Source organism: Periplaneta americana, chromosome 4, assembly GCF_040183065.1.
Source record: "Periplaneta americana isolate PAMFEO1 chromosome 4, P.americana_PAMFEO1_priV1, whole genome shotgun sequence".
Lineage (NCBI taxonomy): Eukaryota > Metazoa > Arthropoda > Insecta > Blattodea > Blattidae > Periplaneta > Periplaneta americana.
In genome coordinates this window covers 168,379,045-168,401,987 of record NC_091120.1, presented here as the reverse complement: position 1 = coordinate 168,401,987, position 22,943 = coordinate 168,379,045, and the positions used below count along the sequence as shown (strand labels likewise).

The 22,943-nt window shown below is 35.2% G+C and overlaps 1 protein-coding gene across 9 annotated transcripts in view; it reads left to right on the top strand.

The window, feature by feature from the left end:
* Positions 1 to 22,943, top strand: part of kmr (kramer) — a 1,522,801-nt gene that overhangs the window by 505,931 nt on the left and 993,927 nt on the right. For all 9 annotated transcript variants that reach the window (XM_069824286.1, XM_069824284.1, XM_069824281.1 and 6 more), the window contains one exon: positions 6,222 to 6,335. In XM_069824286.1, the coding sequence (XP_069680387.1) occupies positions 6,222 to 6,335 (114 nt within the window). The remainder of the gene's footprint in view (positions 1 to 6,221; positions 6,336 to 22,943) is intronic.

Sequence of the window (22,943 nt, the reverse complement as noted above, 5' to 3'; positions counted from 1 at the left end):
AAGATCCAGGTGAAGTGAGTAGAGATAGGAAATAGTTCGAATGTGCTAGCGGAAGTCAACTTGTATTGTTAGCACAATCTTTCGCAGAGAAACTGCATCAGTTCGACATATATCTTTAAAACTTACGTGGGATCCAGGTGAAGTGAGTAGAGATAGGAAATAGTTCGAATGTTCTAGCGGAAGTCAACTTGTATTGTTAGCACAATCTTTCGCAGAGAAACTGCATCAGTTCGACATATATCTTTAAAACTTATGTGAGATCCAGGTGAACTGAGTAGAGATAGGAAATAGTTCGAATGTTCTAGCGGAAATCAACCTGTATTGTTAGCACAATCTTTCGCAGAGAAACTGCATCAGTTCGACATATATCTTTAAAACTTACGTGAGATCCAGGTGAAGTGAGTAGAGATAGGAAATAGTTCGAATGTTCTAGCGGAAGTCAACCTGTATTGTTAGCACAATCTTTCGCAGAGAAACTGCATCAGTTCGACATATATCTTTAAAATTTATGAGATCCAAGTTAAGTGAGTAAAGATAGGAAATACTTCGAATGTGCTAGCGGAAGTCAACTTGTATTGTTAGCACAATCTTTCGCAGAGAAACTGCATCAGTTCGACATATATCTTTAAAATTTATGAGATCCAAGTGAAGTGAGTAAAGATAGGAAATAGTTCGAATGTTCAAGCGAAAGTCAACCTGTATTGTTAGCACAATGTCTCGCAGAGAAACTGCATCAGTTCGACATATATCTTTAAAATTTATGAGATCCAAGTGAAGTGAGTAAAGATAGGAAATAGTTCGAATGTTCAAGCGAAAGTCAACCTGTGTTTTAGCACAATGTCTCGCAGAGAAACTACATCAGTTCGACATATATCTTTAAAACGTACCTGAGATCTAGGTGCGGTGAGTATAGATACGAAATAGTTCGAGAATTCAAGAGAAAGTCAACCTATATTGTTAGCACAATCTCTCGCTGGGAAACTGCATCAGTTCGACATAGCCTATATCTTTAAAATTGTGAGATCCAGGTGAGGTGAGTAGAGATAGGAAATAGTTCGAGTGCTCAAGCGAAAGTCGATCTGTGTTGTTAGCACTATCTCTCGCTGAGAAACTGCATCTGTTCGACAGATATTTATAAAACGTACTTGAGATCCAGATGAGGTGAGTAAGCCTATATGTAGATGAAATATGTGTCACTTTTATTCCACCTTTTGTTTGAAACGTGGTACCTGTTCGCCGCCCATTATTTGTAGACGTGAAATAGTTGTGTAATTGGCTGAGTGCATCCTCGCAATGAGAGCCCTGCGGGTCTGGCACGACAGGCTTCAGCCGATAGTTTCTCACGAAATCACAGCAAAAAGAAGCTCCTCGTCGTGTCACGCCACAACGCCACGCCTCTTGTTAACGAGTACGGAAAGCTGAGGCTCTGGAGCTGCTCTGCCGAAGAGTGATTATAATACGAGCATTTCCTTCTGTTTATCACTTCATTTGACGAAATTGAGCAGCTTTGTGGTACATATCTATTATATCTCTGCTGGTCAGTGACCTGTAAATTTCAAATAGCTTTTCTTGGTCGAGGGCATCAGAGGATTAAAAAACAATGTAAACTTCTGCCATCTCTCTTCCTCACACAACAAACTGTGACGTTGGACAGAGGCAGAGAGACAATAGGAGATCTGTACCGTGGGTAGTGCTCTCTGGCGGAAATGTTAATAATTTACTCTACGCGATCTGTTTTAAGAAATAAATGCTACTTCATCTTGATACAGTGTTTCTGCCGATAGTTTAATTGATATCCCATTATGGAGTGAATGGGAAAGAGAGAGGGAGGGGGGTAGAGGGGGCAGTGCTTCTGAAATGTAGGCACATCTATTCTTAATGTTTTTGGTTTTTATTATTTTATTTTCATGTAAGGTATTAGACGTGAAATCTTGCAAGGGTTGTTGAGACGTCCTTAGACGGAAGTATCTAAGTTTTCATGCCAATGAATAACTACAGCTTAGTTATAGTACACATAAAGTAACGGGAATTCATGTTTGGAACCTGTGATATACATTTGTGTGTAATATCTACTGTGGTAACAGTTCCAAATATTATGTTTCTTATTGAATATACAGTGTAAAATTTTCAATGTGGTCTTGCCTTTGCCGTCCACCCACAAAGAATGACGAACAACTCAAATATTCGATAAACCGAAGCTGAGACACTCCAGCGAGATGGAAGAGCTTTGCATGCTGACTAGTTCAATTGCAATATATAATTTCTATTTTTCGTAACCGGTTGTACACGATTCTAGTACCTGAACATGATTATGGCTCATTCCAGGGACTTGCTCCGTTTGTTGTATCTACGTAAGTAAACATTGGGATTTCTCTTATATTGACGCAGCATTGTAGCTAAAAAATATTTTGTATTTTTTTAGAGGCACTTTCGCCTTAGAGTCTTTAACTTCTAGCAGCTACTGGTTTTCGAATATATTTTTTTTCAGTTCCTTCTTGTATAACTGGCTACAATTCTCATGAACTTCGTCTCTGCAGTATTAGTGTTTACTTTTTGTTTCTTCTTTGAAGCCAAAATTTTCAAGCCCTTGGATAAGGTTGTTATTGCGAAAACTTTATAAAACTTGAATTGAGTTTCTTTTCTTGTCCCTTTACTCAACGTTCTTAATATACATCACACTTGGCTGAATCTCTAACTTTATTTCTGTGGCAGTATCATACAGCCCTGAAATCTTGCAACTCGTGAATAATTAAAAGTATTTCCTTGTTTATTTATCTTATTTACGCAGTTTTGAGGGACATTACATCTTTGTCTGTATATGGTCACATGTCGTTAAATCCATCGTTACGAAAATCATATTTAAAGTTAAGTACAGTTCCAGAAAGAAATAAATGGACTGCCTAATTTTACTGTTTCAGATACAACGTTTTACGCATGTCCAATAAACAAGAGCCCTAAATGTATGCTATCTGCGGACAATCTTTCGAAGCTTGTTTCGTACATTCAGGGGAACTGCTACCAAGACTCGGCCCACATTTTATTTTCGCATCTGTACAATAACTAAAGAACGTACAAGAATGAAACCAGTGTCGATCGATAGAGCTAAAATGAAAGCGGTCGGTCGAATTACCATGAGCAGCGTTTTGATGGAGGCCGTGTGCAAATACGTTATAAATAGCAGTTTCCGCATGCTTCGGGCAGTCATAACTCGGCAACGGAAGGTAATAAATAGATCAACCGGACTTGCACAAAACGATTTCCTTCGTTTAGTTTTATAGTATTACGAAACAGAAGTTATGTAAAAGTCGAAAAACTGTCTAACTTTATAGTTAAAATTTACAATTTCCCATCAGATTACGAAAGGTATATAGGGTGAAGGAGCGTTAAATAAGGTAGAAAACAAGCTTTCATTCCCGGAGACAGAGCAAACCGGCTTTTGAGGCAGTGTTCGCAAGATGTCCCGCTCAGCTTAAACGTGGGCTCCATTTGTAGGGCTATTTTGTCCTCCTAGCAGTGGCGCAGCGTGGCTTCCGAAGCAGGGGAAGCAACCAAAATTAAGTTAGTAATAATTATTTTCGAAATTCATTAAAGATAAATATATAATTTTACATAAATGATTAAGAATCATAGATGTATGAGTAAGTAAAAATAATACTCTGCTAACAGTCTTACTTTGTCGTTTATATTGCAGTACAGTAGAGCATCGATTATCCGAATACCGATCAACAGAACATCGGTTAACCGAAAGCGTTTCAATCGGCAAATTCAAATTTGTGCGCGTGAATTTAGAAGTTTCGCTAGCGCTATTTGCGAGATTTAGCGGCAAAAAAAAAAAAAAAAAAAAAGAGAGAGAGTCTCAGCTCTGAAGAAAAAAAAAGTACTTCTTTTCCTAAACTTTAGGCCTACTTTAATGGCCATTTTGAACTTGTCAAACTACGCTAGTCAGTTTTCTGTGTTATTTGTAAGACGTGTGATACAAAATATATACTATATGTACAGTTCTGTGTTTAATATCAGTGTTTCTTTGCTTCATACTGCTCCTATAACACCGGTGCAAATTGTTTTCGTAAATGATTGGTTATCCAAAAAATCAGTTATCCGAACACCCCCCGTCCCCAATTCTTTCGGATAATCGATGCTCTACTGTATATAATGTTTTAAAATGTTTTATTTAAAAGTTAGATACTTTTTTTAATTATTATGTCATAAATATCCATTACAACATCCATCGAAATTTATAAATGGGTTCTCTTACGATAGTAGTTACATGTGTTGTTCCTTATTAGTTTCTTTAATGGAATATATTATTATCAATGGTAAATTTTAAAGATTTTCATTATTTTTGTAATATATTTATTACTATTTTATTTCTATCTGTAACTACCACAGGTTGCCATAAATATAGAGTAAATGTCTTGAGGCTTAATGAAATTTATTTTTGTTGGTACAGTGAAAAATAACAAATTGAAATAGATTGAAACACATACTAATATCCAAAAAAAAAAAAAAAAAAAAAAAACAAAAGTCAAGAATATGTCAATTACAGCCATGGTCCATATGTATGATGTCTGAAAATATCTATTGATCCTTTGTATGTTTCAGTTGCCTTTACAGCAAATGTTCAAAATGTCCATCACCTGCATGAATACAGGGCTCACATCGGTCTCACGGCCCTGTGAACACGATCCAAAATTCCAGGATTATTGCGTATTTCCTCGCAACCTGCCACAATTCGATTCCGAAGGGATTCCATGTCAGACACCGGAGACGAATACACCAATGATTTTAAATGTCCCCATAAGTAGAAATCGATAGGGTTGAAATCAGGTTAGCTTGGAGGCCAAGCAATTGGGCCACCTCTACCTATCCATCGATCAGGATAACTCTCCTGGTACAAACGACGAGCCAGCGCAGCATTCCCGTCCGCCTTACCGTACATGAAGTGCAGTTCTGCCGGCTCTTGATTTAAGTACATGTCGCACATACAACGCCAAACACAATACTCAATGTACCCTTCGCCTCGGAATTAACTGTCAGAGTGCCCTCTGTTAATATCCCCTGTCACGGCACCTACTTGCGGGAAGAAAAACATTCTGGTGAATATAATTCAGAATATGTGCGTCAGATACGTATGCAACATCCGACGATACGATCACATATCACCGTCCTTCGCAAGTCTTTCGTGGCTCCGACTTAAAGAACGTGGAACTTTACACTCCTTGTCATTACTCTTTCGAATTCTGCACACTTCAACACCAAATTACCTTTCGTCTCGTTTCTCTTATCTGTACTCTAACCACGACGTAAATACCAGATCACTTATCTGTGGCGCGTTAAGTATACCTCTTCATAGAACATCTCGTTATTCATCAACTTTTACAGTATCCACCTCGCGACAATGGAATTCCCTGTCACAAAGTATTAGGGGCTGCAAGACAATAAACACTTTTAAAAATAGCTTAAACGATAACTTTCTTAGCATTTCACTCCAATCATACTGACAAAACTATCACTGTCTACATTGTTACTTCTTCCTTTAGACATGCATCCTGATAGTGCTGTATTTTCAAAATTGTCTCATAATAATCTCTTTTTATTATCTAACATTATTTGAAATATATTAACATTCTATGTATTTTAGCATAATTCTGCTCCATAGTTTGTATTTCAGTGTTTAATTAATATTTCATAGTATTTTGTTGTTTAATTCGTAAATAACTCTTGTATAGCCTACATGTAGCTCTTATCTAAATCAAATTGTTTAATTCTTTGTAAGTTCATACATATGTATGTATACTTTTTGCTGGTTGAGTGGAAGAGAAGGCCTTACGGCCTTAACTCTGTCAGCTAAAATAAATCATTATTATTATTATTATTATTATTATTATTATTATTATTATTATTATTGTTGTTGTTTTGAAGATCATAACTCGGAAATCAAGCATTTCCGGACACATGTTGTAATGAACTTATTGTATTGTCTACATATGGGGAATACATATCTGAAATTATGCCCTCTATTTTTAAACACCCTGTATATGAATTTGGCGACTGTTTTATGACGAGTTTTAAGTATAATAGGATTGGGAGTACTGCTACTGTAGGCCCAGCTCTGTAAATGTGGTTATAATGTCGGTCCCCGTACGGCGAGAGTTTGTCAGTGTTTGTGATTGAAGAAATCGAAGGGTGAGATTTGTTTTGACAGGTGATTTTTATTACAGCCATCCAGCGCAGCAAGGTGGACCCGGCAGCCGGGACGTTCAGGATGCACCGCCCCGCGCCCGCCACCCCACCGCCGCTTCACCCCCTCCACCGCCGCCTCCGCTTCATGATAGGTAAGTCGAAAGCAAACACATTTCTGCTGCCATACTGCCTCAAAGCTTCCACGCGTCCGTTTTACTTGGTAACGCTATTCCTTTTAGCTATGACAGCACGGAGAATTGACCAGAGAATTCGAACATCGTGATCTTGGTTGACACTGCATTGCGACGTTTGGTCTACTGTATATATGGAATTGAATTGACTTGAAAAAAGCCTATGACTCCATTTCACGACACCTATTATGGGAATTTCTGAGAAATCTGCAATAATTAGACGATTGGCTTCTATTATCTTTGTAATAAATTACGTAAAATAATATATTATTTTGTTTTATTAACGAATTACTTGTCAATAAGTTTATTACGCACAATATACTTAACTTTATTTCAATAAGTAATTATGTATGGAATTATAGGATGGGGTAGCTTATTTAAATCCAATTTTAATTCACTTTATTATACTTACTTACTGGCTTTTAAGGAACCCGGAGGTTCATTGCCGCCCTCACATAAGCCCGCAATTGGTCCCTATCCTGAGCAAGATTAATCCATTCTCTATCATCACATCCCACCTCCCTCAAATCCATTTTAATATTATCCTCCCATCTACGTCTCGGCCTTCCCAAAGTTCTTTTTCCCTCCGGCCTCCCAACTAACACTCTACATGCATTTCTGGATTCGCCCATACGTGCTACATGCCCTCCCCATCTCAAACGTCTGGATTTAATGTTCCTAATTATGTCAGGTGAAGAATACAATGCGTGCAGTTCTGTGTTGTGTAACTTTCTCCATTCTCCTGTAACTTCATCCCTCTTAGCCCCAAATATTTTCCTAAGCACCTTATTCTCAAAAACCCTTAACCTATGTTCCATTCTCAAAGTAAGAGTCCAAGTTTCACAACCATAAAGAACAACCGGTAATATAACTGTTTTATAAATTCTAACTTTCAGATTTTTTGACAGCAAAGAGAAAATAATTAAAATGTCTTCATAAGCCTATTGATTTTCCATCTCAAAAATTATTTTTAGATTTTAATGTTCTTAAAATAAGACAAATTTATTATATTGCATTAATAAAATTCATACATAAAAATCGAAATAATTTTGAATTGTATTCTCATAGTTATAAAACAAAGGTATGAATTATTTAAGACTGTTTGAACCAAAATGCAACACTGCTACAGTATTTAATCATAGTAGTAATTTAGGCTCAAGTTATAACAAATTTATATTTAAATATCCTAATCTTGTCAATTCTAATAGTTCTAGTATTAAATTTAAAAAGTTAGGTATGGATTTTATAAAATTGAAAAATTGTAAATTTAAATTTATATACAGTATTGTTATTGCGTAGTAAACATAAGACAAACTGTATTATATACTTCTTAATTTCAATTCAGGAATCCGCCCCTGAGCACGAGTTCTACTCTTTCAGGAGTGAGCTGAAGTTTTTCTCTTTATATTATATTTTATGTTACAATTATTAGCAAAATAAATAAAAAAACAAAACAGTATTTTAGTTATCGAAATGTTCTGGTTCTATTATATGATATTACCTATGGTTATATAAATAGAAAAAAAAATAATTCTCAAATAAATTTGCATTTCTAAGAAACATAAAACATAACGTTAATATCCTTTTACTTGAGATAGCACACTTGATCTCAAACATAATGAAAAGAAAATTCTTAGCCTTTTAATAAGGGCCTAGTAATTAAATAAAGACTGGGAACGGATTATCATACACAGAAAGGTAGAGATGATGTTTCAAATAGGCTACGTACTTGATTGTTTGTACATATATAACAGTTGCCAAAGTAGATAAAAGTTCAGTCAGATATAAGCAACTGTGGTGATTCAAAGCTGTTTGACGTTTGGGACTTCGGGAGTGATCAATCTCGACGTCTCGAAACACTCACAAGCAGTCTTTACGTCAACGACGCGACGTCTATACGACATTGTCGTGCGGGTTTTCGGCTTTGCGGGCGCTGTTAGTCTTGCTTTCTCGATCGTTGTTCATCTCTAATATGTATACACAACACAGAGACAGCTATTCCTAAATAAATGAGTAAATAAGTAAATGAATATATAAGGTGATAATTAAATAAGTAAGTAAATAAATAATCAATTAAATTGTAGGACATGGAATGTGATTTTTTTAGAGAAGCTTTCCTGCGCTACGGGCTTATCGAACCCCGGGTCGATTAGACAGCCCGAAAAGTGTGACGTGCAGCTTGTATTGGAATGAGTTATTGGCTTCCGGAAACTGTACGATATAATTTATTCACTTGCACGTTTTCAAATTTCCAGGGTTGTTGCAGTATGGAAACACACACTCAAGTGGAGATATCGATAACCAATAGGAATTGAATAGCACTTCAACTCAAAGGAGCGATGGGTTTGCAGAACGAAAGGGTTTGAATAAATTTTCTCTTATATAGGGTGTTGAAGTCTGTTGGTCGGTAATATAAATCTTTTCTTGAATGTTCTACTTTATCATTTGAAGCAGAATGGGGATCTACCTCATACTTTCTGGGCAGTGACGAATCGAGAATGGTATGAGCCCCCGACGAAAGTAATGATTGGGTGCCTTAAGTAAAAAATAATGAATAATAACTAGACACAGGATTTCCATGGAAATGCATGTTTTTATATAAGCTCGCTACAGTTCTCAAACTTTGTAAATATCCGTTTCGTGCCTTAGTGATTCGAAATGTGTAGATTTTTTTCCGTGCATATTTTCATGTTTTGGTATGTTTAGTGGTAAATTCATGCATAGTGCATGTTTTTTTCTAGATTTCGTATTACGTCCATTTTTATAGTTTCAGTGCATATTTTATATTAAATCGCATGATACTGCATTTTATAAATGTTGCCTCGTAGAGTCTGGTATTTATGAGCTTACAATATTGGAGTATATGTAGACTACTGAAAAATATAAGTGAAATGCTAACGGTTTGCAGGGTTTTTACCTGAAGTCTTTGAACCTTACCAGCTATTCCTCTCATTGCACTGTCACACTGGAATTCCACACTCCTTTCTATACAAGTCTTACCCTGAGGCTAAAATTATTATTATTAGAAGGATGCCTCTTCTGCTCCCTCCCATACTTTGTAGTTTGGCGACAATAGCACTAACATGCTTCCCTAACATGCCTTTAATTTGAAAATGCAGATAGGTAGAAGGTCTGTAGCAGGCTACATGTATACCTTATTTTATTTCAAGGAGTGCAGTTCGGTGGCTCTTTTGAACACCCACTTACAGATTTATGACTTCCTACACAAACAACTCTGACAATTCCATCCTGTCCCCTCGTCCCAACATTGCACAGTTGCCACAATCCTGATGACCCTCGAAATTATGCAGTGAAACTGACGGGATTCTTGGAATTCGGAAAAGATGCGACAGCTCTGCCTCCACGTGGATTTGACGGGAACCTGTCAATTCTTCTGAACGAAGGTTGTGATTGGTTACAAACAGGCGAAGACAAGGTTTCCGTTACAGTAAGGAAGACATTTATTTATGACAACCAATTAGTAGGGGGCAGTAGAAGATCTGTCGGCAAAGTCTTTTCTATGAAACTGCACTCCATGAAATAAAATAAGGTATACAGGTGTTTTGTTGTGAATTAGCTACTGTATTTATGTATGTTCTGTGGTGATCTGTGAAGTGTTGTAATGCCCCCGATTAAATTTCGACAAGAGATCTTGTGATACAGTGGATCAAGGGAAAAGAACATCTTAGAAATTTGGAAAGACTGTTACTAGTATATTGTGTCATTCGAAAATAAAATGTAAGTTTCAGTTTTGATAGTGCATATTTTTAGTTTTCTTTTTTTCCTTCATTGTGCATATATGACCATTTGATAGTGCATGGATACATGCATATTTTATGATTTGATAGTGTATGAAAATCCTGTCTCTAATAATAACAATAGCAGTAATAACAATAATATAAGTATAGTATTAATAATAATAATAATAATAATAATAATACTTACATACTTACTGGCTTTTAAGGAACCCGGAGGTTCATTGCCGCCCTCACGTAAGGCCGCCATTGGTCCCTATTCTGAGCAAGATTAATCCATTCTCTATCATATTCCACCTCCCTCAAATCCATTTTAATATTATCTTCCCATCTACGTCTCGGCCTCCCTAAAGGTCTTTTTCCCTCCGGCCTCCCAACTAACACTCTATATACATTTCTGGATTCGCCCATACTTGCTACATGCCCTGCCCATCTCAAACGTCTGGATTTAATGTTCCTAATTATGTCAGGTGAAGAATACAATGCGTGCAGTTCTGTGTTGTGTAACTTTCTCCATTCTCCTGTAACTTCATCCCTCTTAGCCACAAATATTTTCCTAAACACCTTATTCTCAAACACCCTTAACGTATGTTCATCTCTCAAAGTGAGAGTCCAAGTTTCACAACCATAAAGAACAACCGGTAATATAACTGTTTTATAAATTCTAACTTTCATATTTTTTGACAGCAGACTGGATGATAAAAGCTTCTCAACCGAATAATAACACGCATTTCCCATATTTTTTCTGCGTTTAATTTCCTCCCGAGTATCATTTATATTTGTTACTGTTGCTCCAAGATATTCGAACTTCTCCATCTCTTCGAAAGATAAATTTCCATTTCGTACAATATTCTCGTCACGAGACATAATCATATACTTTGTCTTTTCGGGATTTACTTCCGAACCTATCTCTTTACTTGCTTCCAGTAAAATTCCTGTGTTTTCCCTAATCGTTTGTGGATTTTCTCCTAACATATTCACGTCATAATAATAATAATAATAATAATAATAATAATAATAATAATAATAATAATGGTGGTGGTGGTGGTGTTAGTGGTAGTGGTAGTGGTAGTAGTAGTGACATGTGAACAACTATGTATAAAACGACTATTTTTTTTATAACTTAAACACTCCTCAAGGCGTCGCTATACATTTATTTGCGCCTCGTTTGCTATTCGCTGTTGAAGAAAATTCCAATACTTTAACCTAAGCAAACATTAAAGCTTCCTATTAGAAATACGAGTTATTTGAAAAGTTGGGTTTATTTCATTTCCCCTTCACAGTTGGGGAACGTTTTTAATATGAGGAAGGATATACACTCACCTTGGTTTTATGCGTTTTGAAATCCCTCGGGGCGCAATATGTTACTTAATGCTCGACATGTTGTGCAAGAGCGATATAAGTAGCGGGCGGATGTTGATGAGAAGTCGTCTTCTTATTTTTAACATTAGGACGTTGTTTTTGTTGTTTAGTCAACTGTCCGAAGACAGGTCTGAACCTAACAAGTGATAACAAGAAGGCACCACTTATGAGGCAACTAGGCCAGGAGATAATAGGGTGGGGTGCCAGTTCCTTTCCCCCTCCATTGCTTACATCGCCGACCAGCTACATATTATACTGAAAAAAATTAAGCAGAAGAACTATTTATTAAACGCGCTAAAATATAAGGAATTAAACAGAAGAAAACGATTTATGAATCGCGCTAAATAAAAAGAATTAAGCAGAAAAAATGAATTTATGAAACGCGTAAAATAATAAAAAAAAAATAAGCAGAAAAAATGAATTTATGAAACGCGTAAAATAATAAAAAAAAAATTAAGCAGAAAAAATGAATTTATGAAACGCGTAAAATAATAAAAAAAAATTGAGCAGAAAAAATGAATTTATGAAACGCGTAAAATAATAAAAAAAATTAAGCAGAAAAAATGAATTTATGAAACGCGTAAAATAATAAAAAAAATTAAGCAGAAAAAATGAATTTATGAAACGCGTAAAATAATAAAAAAAAAATTAAGCAGAAAAAATGAATTTATGAAACGCGTAAAATAATAAAAAAAAAAATTAAGCAGAAAAAATGAATTTATGAAACGCGTAAAATAATAAAAAAAATTAAGCCGAAAATAACGAATTATGAAACGCGCTAAATAAAAAATGAAGCACAAAAATCGATTTATGAAACGCGCTAAAATAAAAAATTAAGCATAAAGAACGATTTAAGAAACCCCCTAAAATAAAAGAGCAGAAAAAGTGATTTATGAAACATGCTAAAATAAAAAATGTACAGCAGAAAGAGCGATTTATGAAACGCGCTAAAATAAAAAAAACCATTAAACAGTCAGATTTCAGATGCATACAAACAATTGTTCTTTCTCTGACACATATCATCAAGTGAGATGTACTGTCTGATAATAGATGTACATATCAGCCAGAATCTCAATCAGAAGACAAATGAAAAGAGATAAATAGATAAATAACTAGAAAGTAATATATAAGAACTACAATGAAATATCGTAAATAATTTAATATTAAGATAGAAAAAAATTTACTTAATTGTCTACTTTAATCAACTAAAACACTGATGTCAAAGCAAACGTATTTTTCTGAACTTGACGTGCGCTGGCAGCAAGCGCTAAGTATGGAAAGAGGAAGGGTTGTGTATATGAATAAGCAACCTGTTGGATTAAGAGAACAGTGGTCCACAAACTTCAAACGGAACGTGAAGTTTTATGTCGTTATTTTTATATGGCTCCTTTCTGTTTAATATTATCTATATTGTCTGTAAAACAAAAGTACCAACACTGATTTCTTAATATTGCAGTTGTGTTTTAAATCTTAATAACATAATAGAGAGTTAAGAAGGAATATTCACTTAAATTCCATAGTAGTATAATATTGTACTGTATTAAGTGGATGAAACACTTCATTCATAAAGAAAGTGATATTCCAAAGAAAGAGATTGAGTATGACATGATAAGTTGGAATTTATAGTGATGGTACCTTTAGCCTTGCAAAAGTAATCAATAAACTAATCAAAACAATATTACAGTACAAAGCAAAGTTACCTAGGTACTGTATCTGTTTTAAGTGTAACTAATATTACATAACAAAACTCTTATCGCATTATGTTTTTAAGGTGATATTTGTGAGCAACTTCCTATCATCAGAATATTAAATTATTTTCTCGAAATGTGCTGAAGCTATGGAGCTGACATTTTTACAACACATGGGCACGTATCTTTTGCTTATGATGTAACAGTAGTTGCTTTGTTAATTCATTTCCTTACAAACAATTTCCATGCGAATATTTTCAAAAATTTCAATACACTATCTTCAGTAATACGTATATACGGTATATTAGATTTACGCAAACATTCTGTAAGGCTACTAAATAAATAGGCCTATACCTGAAAATTTCACTTTTCTATACGAAAAATTGGGAAAATATTTCTTTTGAATAAAAAATCAAACTTGTGAAAAACGAGCATTAAAATTAAAACTTACATTCTTATAATGCACTTATACTTCTCAGGCAAATCTAAAAATTAACATGGATACAGTTTTAATAAGTTCTCTTCTCTTTATCTATTGAATCAGTGCTGGCCATCCCTGAATATAGCTCGACCAAGCGCCATATACCACCTCTTTCGTCTGTCTCTTTCCTTTCCGCTGTAAAGCGCTCAGGCTCTCCTGAGCTCTAAAGCGCGCGCTTGCTCCTGTGGGCATCAATTGACATGCCTGAACTAAAACAATATTAATGAAGATGAAATTACTGTCAGCGCTTTCGAACTGGCGGATCAAGGTCAAGCAGCGGGCTGCTTTGGCCACCCCATTCTTGGACCATTCTCCTCAACTATAGTCGGCTGGGACAGCCGAGATTACCAGTGCTTCAGTTCACAGTTTTACGTTCGATGACTAGTGCGTGGTGTCTACGTTTGTAATACGTGGCCTTGCGCTGAGTATAGGTAAAAAGAGACCCTATCTCAGGTTTATAAAAAAATTATTCCGAAATCAGGGAATACAAATGTAATAAATTTATATGCAGGTACGTTATAATCTCCAAATAAAAATAAATAATTCAAAATAAAGCTTTATATTAGATTTCCATTAATGAAGTTATAACTTACGCATTTCACAATAAAGCGTTATAATATAAATATGAAATGTACACTTGTTTTATTGCAAGGAGAGCCAAGATCTTTTTTTAATATTTATCAAATAATGTTTTTATCTCGGCTTGGATATGTATCTATAATCCTTGCGTTCACAGAAAGATAATGGAATGCACTCATGCAGTAAAAATAATTTCTCGAGTAGGAATTATCTAGCCAAATACCACTGTAGTGATAATTTTTTGTGATAATTTCATTTCGATTTAAGCTCACGTTTCTCATCATAATTTTATTCCTTTGCTCTCGAAATAATTATGACGAGAAACACTCGTTAAGCTCAGTGAAATTATCAGAAAACTATAAGCATTTGCAGTATCACTGTTGATATTTTGCTGATAAGATATGAATGCTCGAACGAAAAGAGTATTCGGTACAAGGATAAGTGGTTGTCTAAAGTGTAGAAGTGACGACATCAATCAAAATAGCATTAATTCTTAAAACTTAAAAGAACGATTTGGAAAGCCAGGCCCTATCTCGAATAGGGCGTCCGTTGACTAGCACCGTTAATATGAGCAGGAAACGGATTTATATGGACTAAAAATGTATGAAATATGTGAATGAGGAGCAGAGTATCACAGTCTACTATATCAGTCACGAAGCTTGAGTTTTGAGGGTGCTAGAAACAATAGACTGTGACGGTACTATTTTGCATTGCCTGTAATGAGGCGATATTAGCGATCCTAGTGGTGAGCAACTATCTAATGTTTGCATATTTACTACGTATTGAGCTTCGCGACTGTATATACTAGACTGTGATAGTATCAAAGTTAGACAACTCTGCTTTTGCGATTTCGAGATACTGATCGTTTCTCATAGAATTTTGTGTGCTGAATGCGATTCTGGAACTGTTTAGGTTCAAAAACGGACAGAACAGAACAAAAATAGCTCTTAATTGTGCGCTTTAGAATCAAAACTTAGACAACTCCACTGTGACTTGGTTTCAAGTAGCCAATGAGAAGCCCACATTCGTACCATCTTTTCCCATCACGCATCACGAATCCAACATGGCTGATTGTTTATATAATCGGTTTGTGGATGAATAAGTACTGTTTTACGTAAATTTAATTTAAAACCGAGTTAGAATAGACTTATATTCAAAAGTAGACAATTTCAGTTTAATATATGGCTTCGTTTGGTTTCAAAAACAGACAACTCCACTTTAAATAAGGCTTCATTTGGTTTCAAAAACAGACAACTTTATGACTTAGTTTCAGAGATGGACAACTCCACTTTTTAAACTAAATTTAGAGCTGAATATTAATTTTAATCGCATTTTGAGACTGAAAAAAAATTTATGACCCATGAGAATGTTTTAAAAAATATATAACGGTGACATTGGTTTCCAAGGATCTAGTTTTTCGCCTTTCCTGTAAAAAAAAAAAAAACCCCGCAAAAATGGAGTTGTTAAACTTTGGTACCAAGCTCCTCAAATATATATGTAGGTACTTACTTTATCAAAATATGGAATTAAATATGGATTTGAAATGTTAAAAAAAAATTACTATCTACGTTAGATATTAGTACAGTTTAATCAAACTAAACAAAGAATATAATGACGTACCTTATCTTTCATTGTACTATTTTGTTATGTGAACTTCAAACAAAACACAATTTTTATTGCCTGTTACCACAACAATGGTTTGTAGAAAGGAATGTCAGCAAAGATGAGGGAATGGCACAGGTCGATGTTGAAATTGAACCTTGCATTCGATATTGTTGGTTCTGCTTGGAATTTCGTTGTTTGTTAGCCTGATGTTTACTGGTCTGACTATGTTGCTGTACCAGGACCTTTTGTGTAGACGATACTGCACACTGATACAAATTACAAAATGATATTTTATTGTCAGTTGATAAACCATCATGTCGTAATTTAAAGTATAATATAGATCCAAGCCTAAATCTAAGTACATATTTTCTGTCCTCTTTTTTTTCGAACGATGTCCTCCTTTTTTTGAAGCTTTGTGTACTCTTTTTTTTTTAATCGCTGTGAATCTGGTCACCCTAAATATTTATTTACATAGAAATCCTTTCCCTGATTATGAGCTATTCACAGAAAAGTAGTAATTTGACTATTAAATCTTTATCTGGCATTAATTGACACCACATTTTAATCACTTTTGACGTTAATGAGTCTTGTTGGAGGTAGAATTGATGAGAACATGCAACATTTTAGCGTAACATGAAGTTTGAGTAATCTCCGCAAGATGTTGCGCATGCCAAAGCGTACGCGTGCTGTCGTATATCGACTGTTGCGGAATATACTTGCAAGTCGATAAACGACAAGCAAATCCATATCCATAAAGATGCAAAAAATACAATAAACAAAATGAAATAAAGACGAGCAATCATCGGGATAATGTAAATTTCCGAGCAATTTTTTGGGATGAAATCACGATATAAAGAGAAACTGAAAGTAAATGTGAAATGAATGTTGGTGGATTTGAATTTGTAATGTTGAATGAAACGGGATAATTTAGGACTTAAGGGAAAACTCTCATCCGATTTTTTAAAAAATAAGTATTACTACTTTCAACTCAAGGGATAGAACCTGATGTAACGCAATTGTAAATTCTGAGCTCTAATTAGTAAGCTGCTGGTGAGGAATTGCCAGTAAGTGTTGAGAAAGGTTTCATCGAACATGTATGGAGATGTTTTCAACCAATCAAAGTTACTGGTGATGGCTAGGTGGGATATTTTTTTAATTCAGGGCATTAACCTGAGCTGTCAAAAAATGTTGTCAAAATATTATTTTAGTCGTTGACGTAATCCATCAACGCGTTCTGATTTCGTGCTCTAGGCGAATCGATAATCCAACCAGCATCAGACTTTGATAAAACTGCTGAAAAATTTCACCTGTCGGAGATTAAATTAATCTGACGTCATCATTTATAGACCAGTGGTAGAAATTAATGTTGAAATAGAGAGCGATTTGTTGGATGACTAATTGGCTATAATATATTTCACTTTCAAATTCAAAGTTAAAACTGACATGGCTTGCTTAGTATCGCGTATTTCCATACAAAATAAATCATGATGTGGCACATTCATCAGATAGTTTTGCAGGAAAAATACAGACGTACAGATTGTATTAAATTTTTAAGTTGTTTTTTAAAAACGGTTTACAAATGTCACAGTCATGTAAAATATGAAGAAATCTCCAAATTTTTTTCTGATTTTATTGAAGTGTGTAAGGGTTATCAGTGCCTCTGGAGAGTGAAAAGTATGATTAAAGTTTCCTAGGTAGTTTTTTCCAAGGTATGCGGTAAAATTACAGCAGAAAATTAAGTTCGAAAAATGTATTATCTGTTTTTCTCGTGTTAAATTTTACATTACCTCGTTAACATGCTTCAGCCTGTTATCAGCCATCTTAAAAACTGGTTGTTGCTGGTCTTGGCGCCTTTTGTTTGTGTTTCCTGGGGGGTGTGTTTGTGTAGTGTAATGTGGAGTCAAAGAATGTGTGTGTTCTGAAATTGAGTTGTGTGTTGAGAATTTCGTTTGGATGTGTTTTTGTGTGTCTGTATATTTCGTATTGTAGTGTGTTTAGTTTCTGGCTTTTTGGTTGAATGTGTAGAACTTCCATGTCTGTGTTCATGTCTCTGTAAACACAAACAAAAGGCGCCAAGACCAGCAACAACCATTTCTGAAGATGGCCGATATCAGGCTGAAACATATTAACGAGGTAATGTAAAATTTTACACGAGAAAGAAAGATAATACGTTTTCCGAAGTGATATAGTGTTAAAAGTTGTGTAATCAAGATATATAGAAAATTAAGATTTTGAAGATAGCGACCAGTAGCATAAACATGAAAGTAATCTGCAGAATAAATTGGGTCCCTTATGTTTCTGTTCTGCCCCATTACAGCCTTAATTTAAAAACATTTTTAAACATATTTGTAATCAGAATTGAAGTAAATGCATTTGCGGTATGAAAATATACATTCTAAAGAAGTGAAATAGGCAACATACTGTGTGTGTGTCATATATATTAAGTAGGTTATTATACGACGCTTTATCAACATTTTAGGTTATTTAACGTCTGAATGAGATGAAGGTGATAATGCCGGTGAAATGAGTCCGGGATCCAGCACCGAAAGTTACCCAGCATTTGCTCAAATTGGGTTGAGGGAAGACCCCAGAAAAAACCTCAACCAGGTAACTTGCCCCGACCAGGATTCGAACCCGGGCCACCTGGTTTCGCGTCCAGACGCGCTAATCGTTACTCCACAGGTGTGGACTATATATATATATATATATATATATATATGTGTGTATATATTGTGTGTGTGTTTCTTTTTTGGAAATCTACATGATTTTCATTGGAGTATCCCTTAAAGATGTTTGGAAAAAAAAACCGAGCAACCGGAAACAGTTCTTTTTTTGTCGCAGTGTATGCCTAGCCTAAGACTTGCTAACAAAATTTTATTCTATTGCTTCCCACAAATTTTTATGACTTGTGGAATCAGTGGTAAAACCTATGCAGCAATGATCGGAAACAGTTTCTGTTTCCTTGATTCATTTATCATAAAGCTCTGTAATTCCAGGAGGCTTGCAGAGAAATCTGTTAGCGATTCAGGAACGTTCGACGACAAAAGGACCTGTAAATATTTGCCTGATATTCTGTCATTCAAGACCAGAAATCTAAGACACGAGACCGTCGGGTTTACTTCTTTCTAAATAAATCGATGCTGAGTATTTTCTTCGCTTTTCTTCCGCCGGGTTTATACTGCAGGCCCATTGAAAAGCAGCTAATTACTACACCACTGAAGAACTCGTGGCTAACGAGAAAGACAGGCTTCGGCACGAATCGGAATCACGTGGTTATCATGGTCCAGTCATGGCCATCTTAACAATCACCTAGTAGAAATACATGTTCAAAATTCTAAAAAAACAAAGGAATTGCTATATTAAACTCACGCTAAACGTGTATTTATATATAAACTTGTTCAATGTTGGCCATGTTATGACTAAGAATGTGACGTCGCGCCGTAGCGTGAAGAACTAAACAGTATTCTATTTTTAAAATATCTAATAGCCAACAACGGTTGAAAGTACTGTTGTCACAGAGATTTCAGTAGGAATTTATTTATAAATGTAATGTTTTCGCAATTTTAATGACATGGTCTATTCCAAGTCTTTTGTTTCTTGATTTCTTTCTATGTTTACTTATCGCAGGTATTCCAGGATTTTAATATTGGCAAGGGGTTATTGTTTTACGTACAATATCTAAAGATCCTCGAGGCCGTTTCATCTCGGAGGAGTGTAATAAAATCAGGTAATGCTGTGAGATTATTACTTTGTTTCACATCGAAATACTTTCGTCGTAATGTAAACGCAGAGTTTATAGGCCTCGGAGCTTCCATACATTCCAGGTCTCTTCGTAGTTAGATATACAAGGTGAACCGTAAGTAGGCTAATGTCATCTGTTTCAGAGGGTTATACCCTGAGATATTTCAAAGAAAAAATGTTAATACAATTTTGCTTCTTTTTGCTTTCTTTTCGAGATAAAAATTGTTTTTAAGGTTATTGCAACAAATAAGGTTATGCTAAGGTTTGCTTCGCTGCCATTTGGTTCTTTCTCAATGAATATTTTTCAAATTTATCGCAATTATAAATTTATTCATGAGGAAATGGAAAACATATAGCTTTACTCAATGGTTGCACAATCCTTTTCAATATTGCTGCATAATCTATCAAGTTGGGATGATGGTATAAAAAAAGTTTTCCCACTCGAAACCAGGAATATTCTTCTTGAAATTAGTTACTGTGCTTCCTGTTTTGTCACGTAGCTCTTTATTGTCATTCGTAGATCTTCGTCGCTCATTGCAAATCCAAATTCTGCTATCTTTTAGAGATCTTTGGCAAATACATTCTCTTCAAATGTAATCTTCATCTTACGATGTTTGGTGACGTATACACGTCCGTTGATGTGACAGATTAATGAATTTAAATACTATTATAGTCAAATCATGCCATGGTATGAAAGAAACATTACACAACCTCGAGCGGGAATCGAACCTGCGACTTTCTGTTGGCGTGAGGCGTTGGCCTTTGGCGTGAGACGAACTCGATAGCTCAGTGGTAGAGCGCCTGACCGGAGAACAGGAAGTCGCAGGTTCGATTCCCGCTCGAGGTTGTGTAATTTTTCTTTCATACCATGGCATGATTGTGACTATAATAGTATTTAAATACATTCTCTTCTTTATTTGTGAATATTATTGTTTTTCATTAATGTTGTCTTTGTATTTTTTTGTGGTGCTATGCAGCTGCTACCCTATGTGTTTTCACATCATTCCAGATGGCATCTAAGCATTGGTTTAGTTTCTCCTCTGAATAATATGCATATGGTCTAGTTCCTGGCACATCTACAGGTGTTAAGAAAAAATATTCAATAATTTAGGAGGTGATAGTATGCATCAAAACCAAAAAAAGAAAAAGAAGTCTAATAAACATGGGTCCTACAACACATACTTTCTGTGATCTGAACACTTGTTCATAGGAAGTACTCAATGTGACGTCCATTTATGGTAATGCATTCCTCTGCCCTACAATGCAGCAGACTACCAGATAATCATACCGTAGTTGATACTGATACGTCACAACAATACTGCAAACAAAAGTTTCGTTGCGGATATCAGCGGGGTTCAGCAGGGATGGTGTTGTGAATTTTCGTAATCAGCATGTGTGGACAGATGAAAATCCCCATGCAGTTGAAGAAATAAGGCATCAGCACCGATTCTCAATCAACGTATGGGCAGGCGTTCTTGGTGATAGATTAAGGGCCATACGTGCTGCCACAGAGATTAACTGGGACTCGTTATCAGGACTTTCTTATTAATGTAATGCCCACCATGCTGGAGTATGTGCCATGTCAGCAAAGACTACAGATGTGGTTCATGCATGATGGCACACCAGCACATTTTCTCCGCAATGTGCGTGAACACCTGACGCAGACATTTCAGGACCGCTGGATTGATCGGGGAGGCCCCACACTTTGGCCTGTTCGTTCCCCAAACCTAAATCCCTAGGGTGCTATGCGTAGACATTTCGCTAGCCCGCGCTACGAGCGTGCTAAACTAGTCCCGGCTATCGACTGATTACTTGTACAGGATTCATATCATATATCATATCATATCATTTCATATCATATATCATATATCATATATCATATCATATCATATCATATCATATCATATATCATATCATATCATATCATATCATATCATATCATATCATATCATATCATATCATATCATATCATATCATATCATATCATATCATATCTTATATCATATCATATATCATATCATATATCATATCATATCATATCATATCATATCATATCATATCATATCATATCTTATATCATATCATATATCATATCATATATCATATCATATATCATATCATATATCATATCATATATCATATCATATATCATATCATATCATATCATATCATATCATATCATCATATCATATCATATAACTAACACTGGTTTATGAATAGAAAAACGTTAGTTCGCTGATCATCCACTGGAAACCCGCGCTAAGAATGTCAATGAATATGGCCCATAGACTTTTGGTTATCAAGAACAGCCAGGTCACTTTCAAACAGTGCGTGATTCCTTACGCCGAAAGGCAGAGGAATGCATTGCCATGAATGGATGTCACATTGAGCACCTCCTATGAACAGGTGTTCAGATCTCAGAAAGTATGCGTTATAGGACCCATGTTTATTAGACATTATTTTCTTGTTTTGATGCATATTAGCACCTCCTAAAATTTTGGATACTTTTTTTATGTGCTCAATCTTTCTTATTTTTCGAAATATAACCAGTACTGTAAATAATGTATTAAATTTCAAATTTAAATTACTTTGCCAATCATATTTGCCAGCTTCCTTCATACATGCCGAATTTTTACTGCTGAAAATATCCTTTCACCATATAAAAGTTTTCAGAATATTTTTCACACAACTAACAGTTGATTCACTTAAAATAGTGCTGCTGCCTACAGATAAGTTTTTGAACTGTTTTACTGGCTGAAGTTGCCATTTACACAGTACAGTTAAAACTACTAAAATATGATACCACATATTGTGGGAGATAAAAATTCAAGTGCAGTAGAGTCTCGTTAATCCGAACTACGCTAATCCGAAAATGTGGTTAATCCGAACAAAATTATTTTAAGAAAAACCAAATTTATTGCAATAGTACAAAGTAGCGAAAAGAAAATAATGTATAAATTCACTCAGTTTCTTTTACTTTAAAAAATTATGCAAATAGCACATTCAAGGGTACTTACAACAATTAGTGTTTCTGTACTTAATTTACACATCTGTTATGCTCATAAAATCAGTAATTTTCTGTTGTAATGAAGTGAACCTGTTGGTTGTGGTTCTAAAAATAGCAACAGGGTACTCCCACCACCGTCTCTCAGCGCTCTTGAATAGCATTACAGGAAATATTTCGGTTAATCCGAAAATCTTGTAATCCGAATAGTTCTTGGTTCCATTTAACGAGATTCTATTGTATAGGCTAATATATTCTCTATTGGGCCATAGTTACCCTCAATGAATCAATGTTACCCCAATTGACGGTACTTTTTATAATTCTTATTCACAAATAAGAATAATATCATGATAT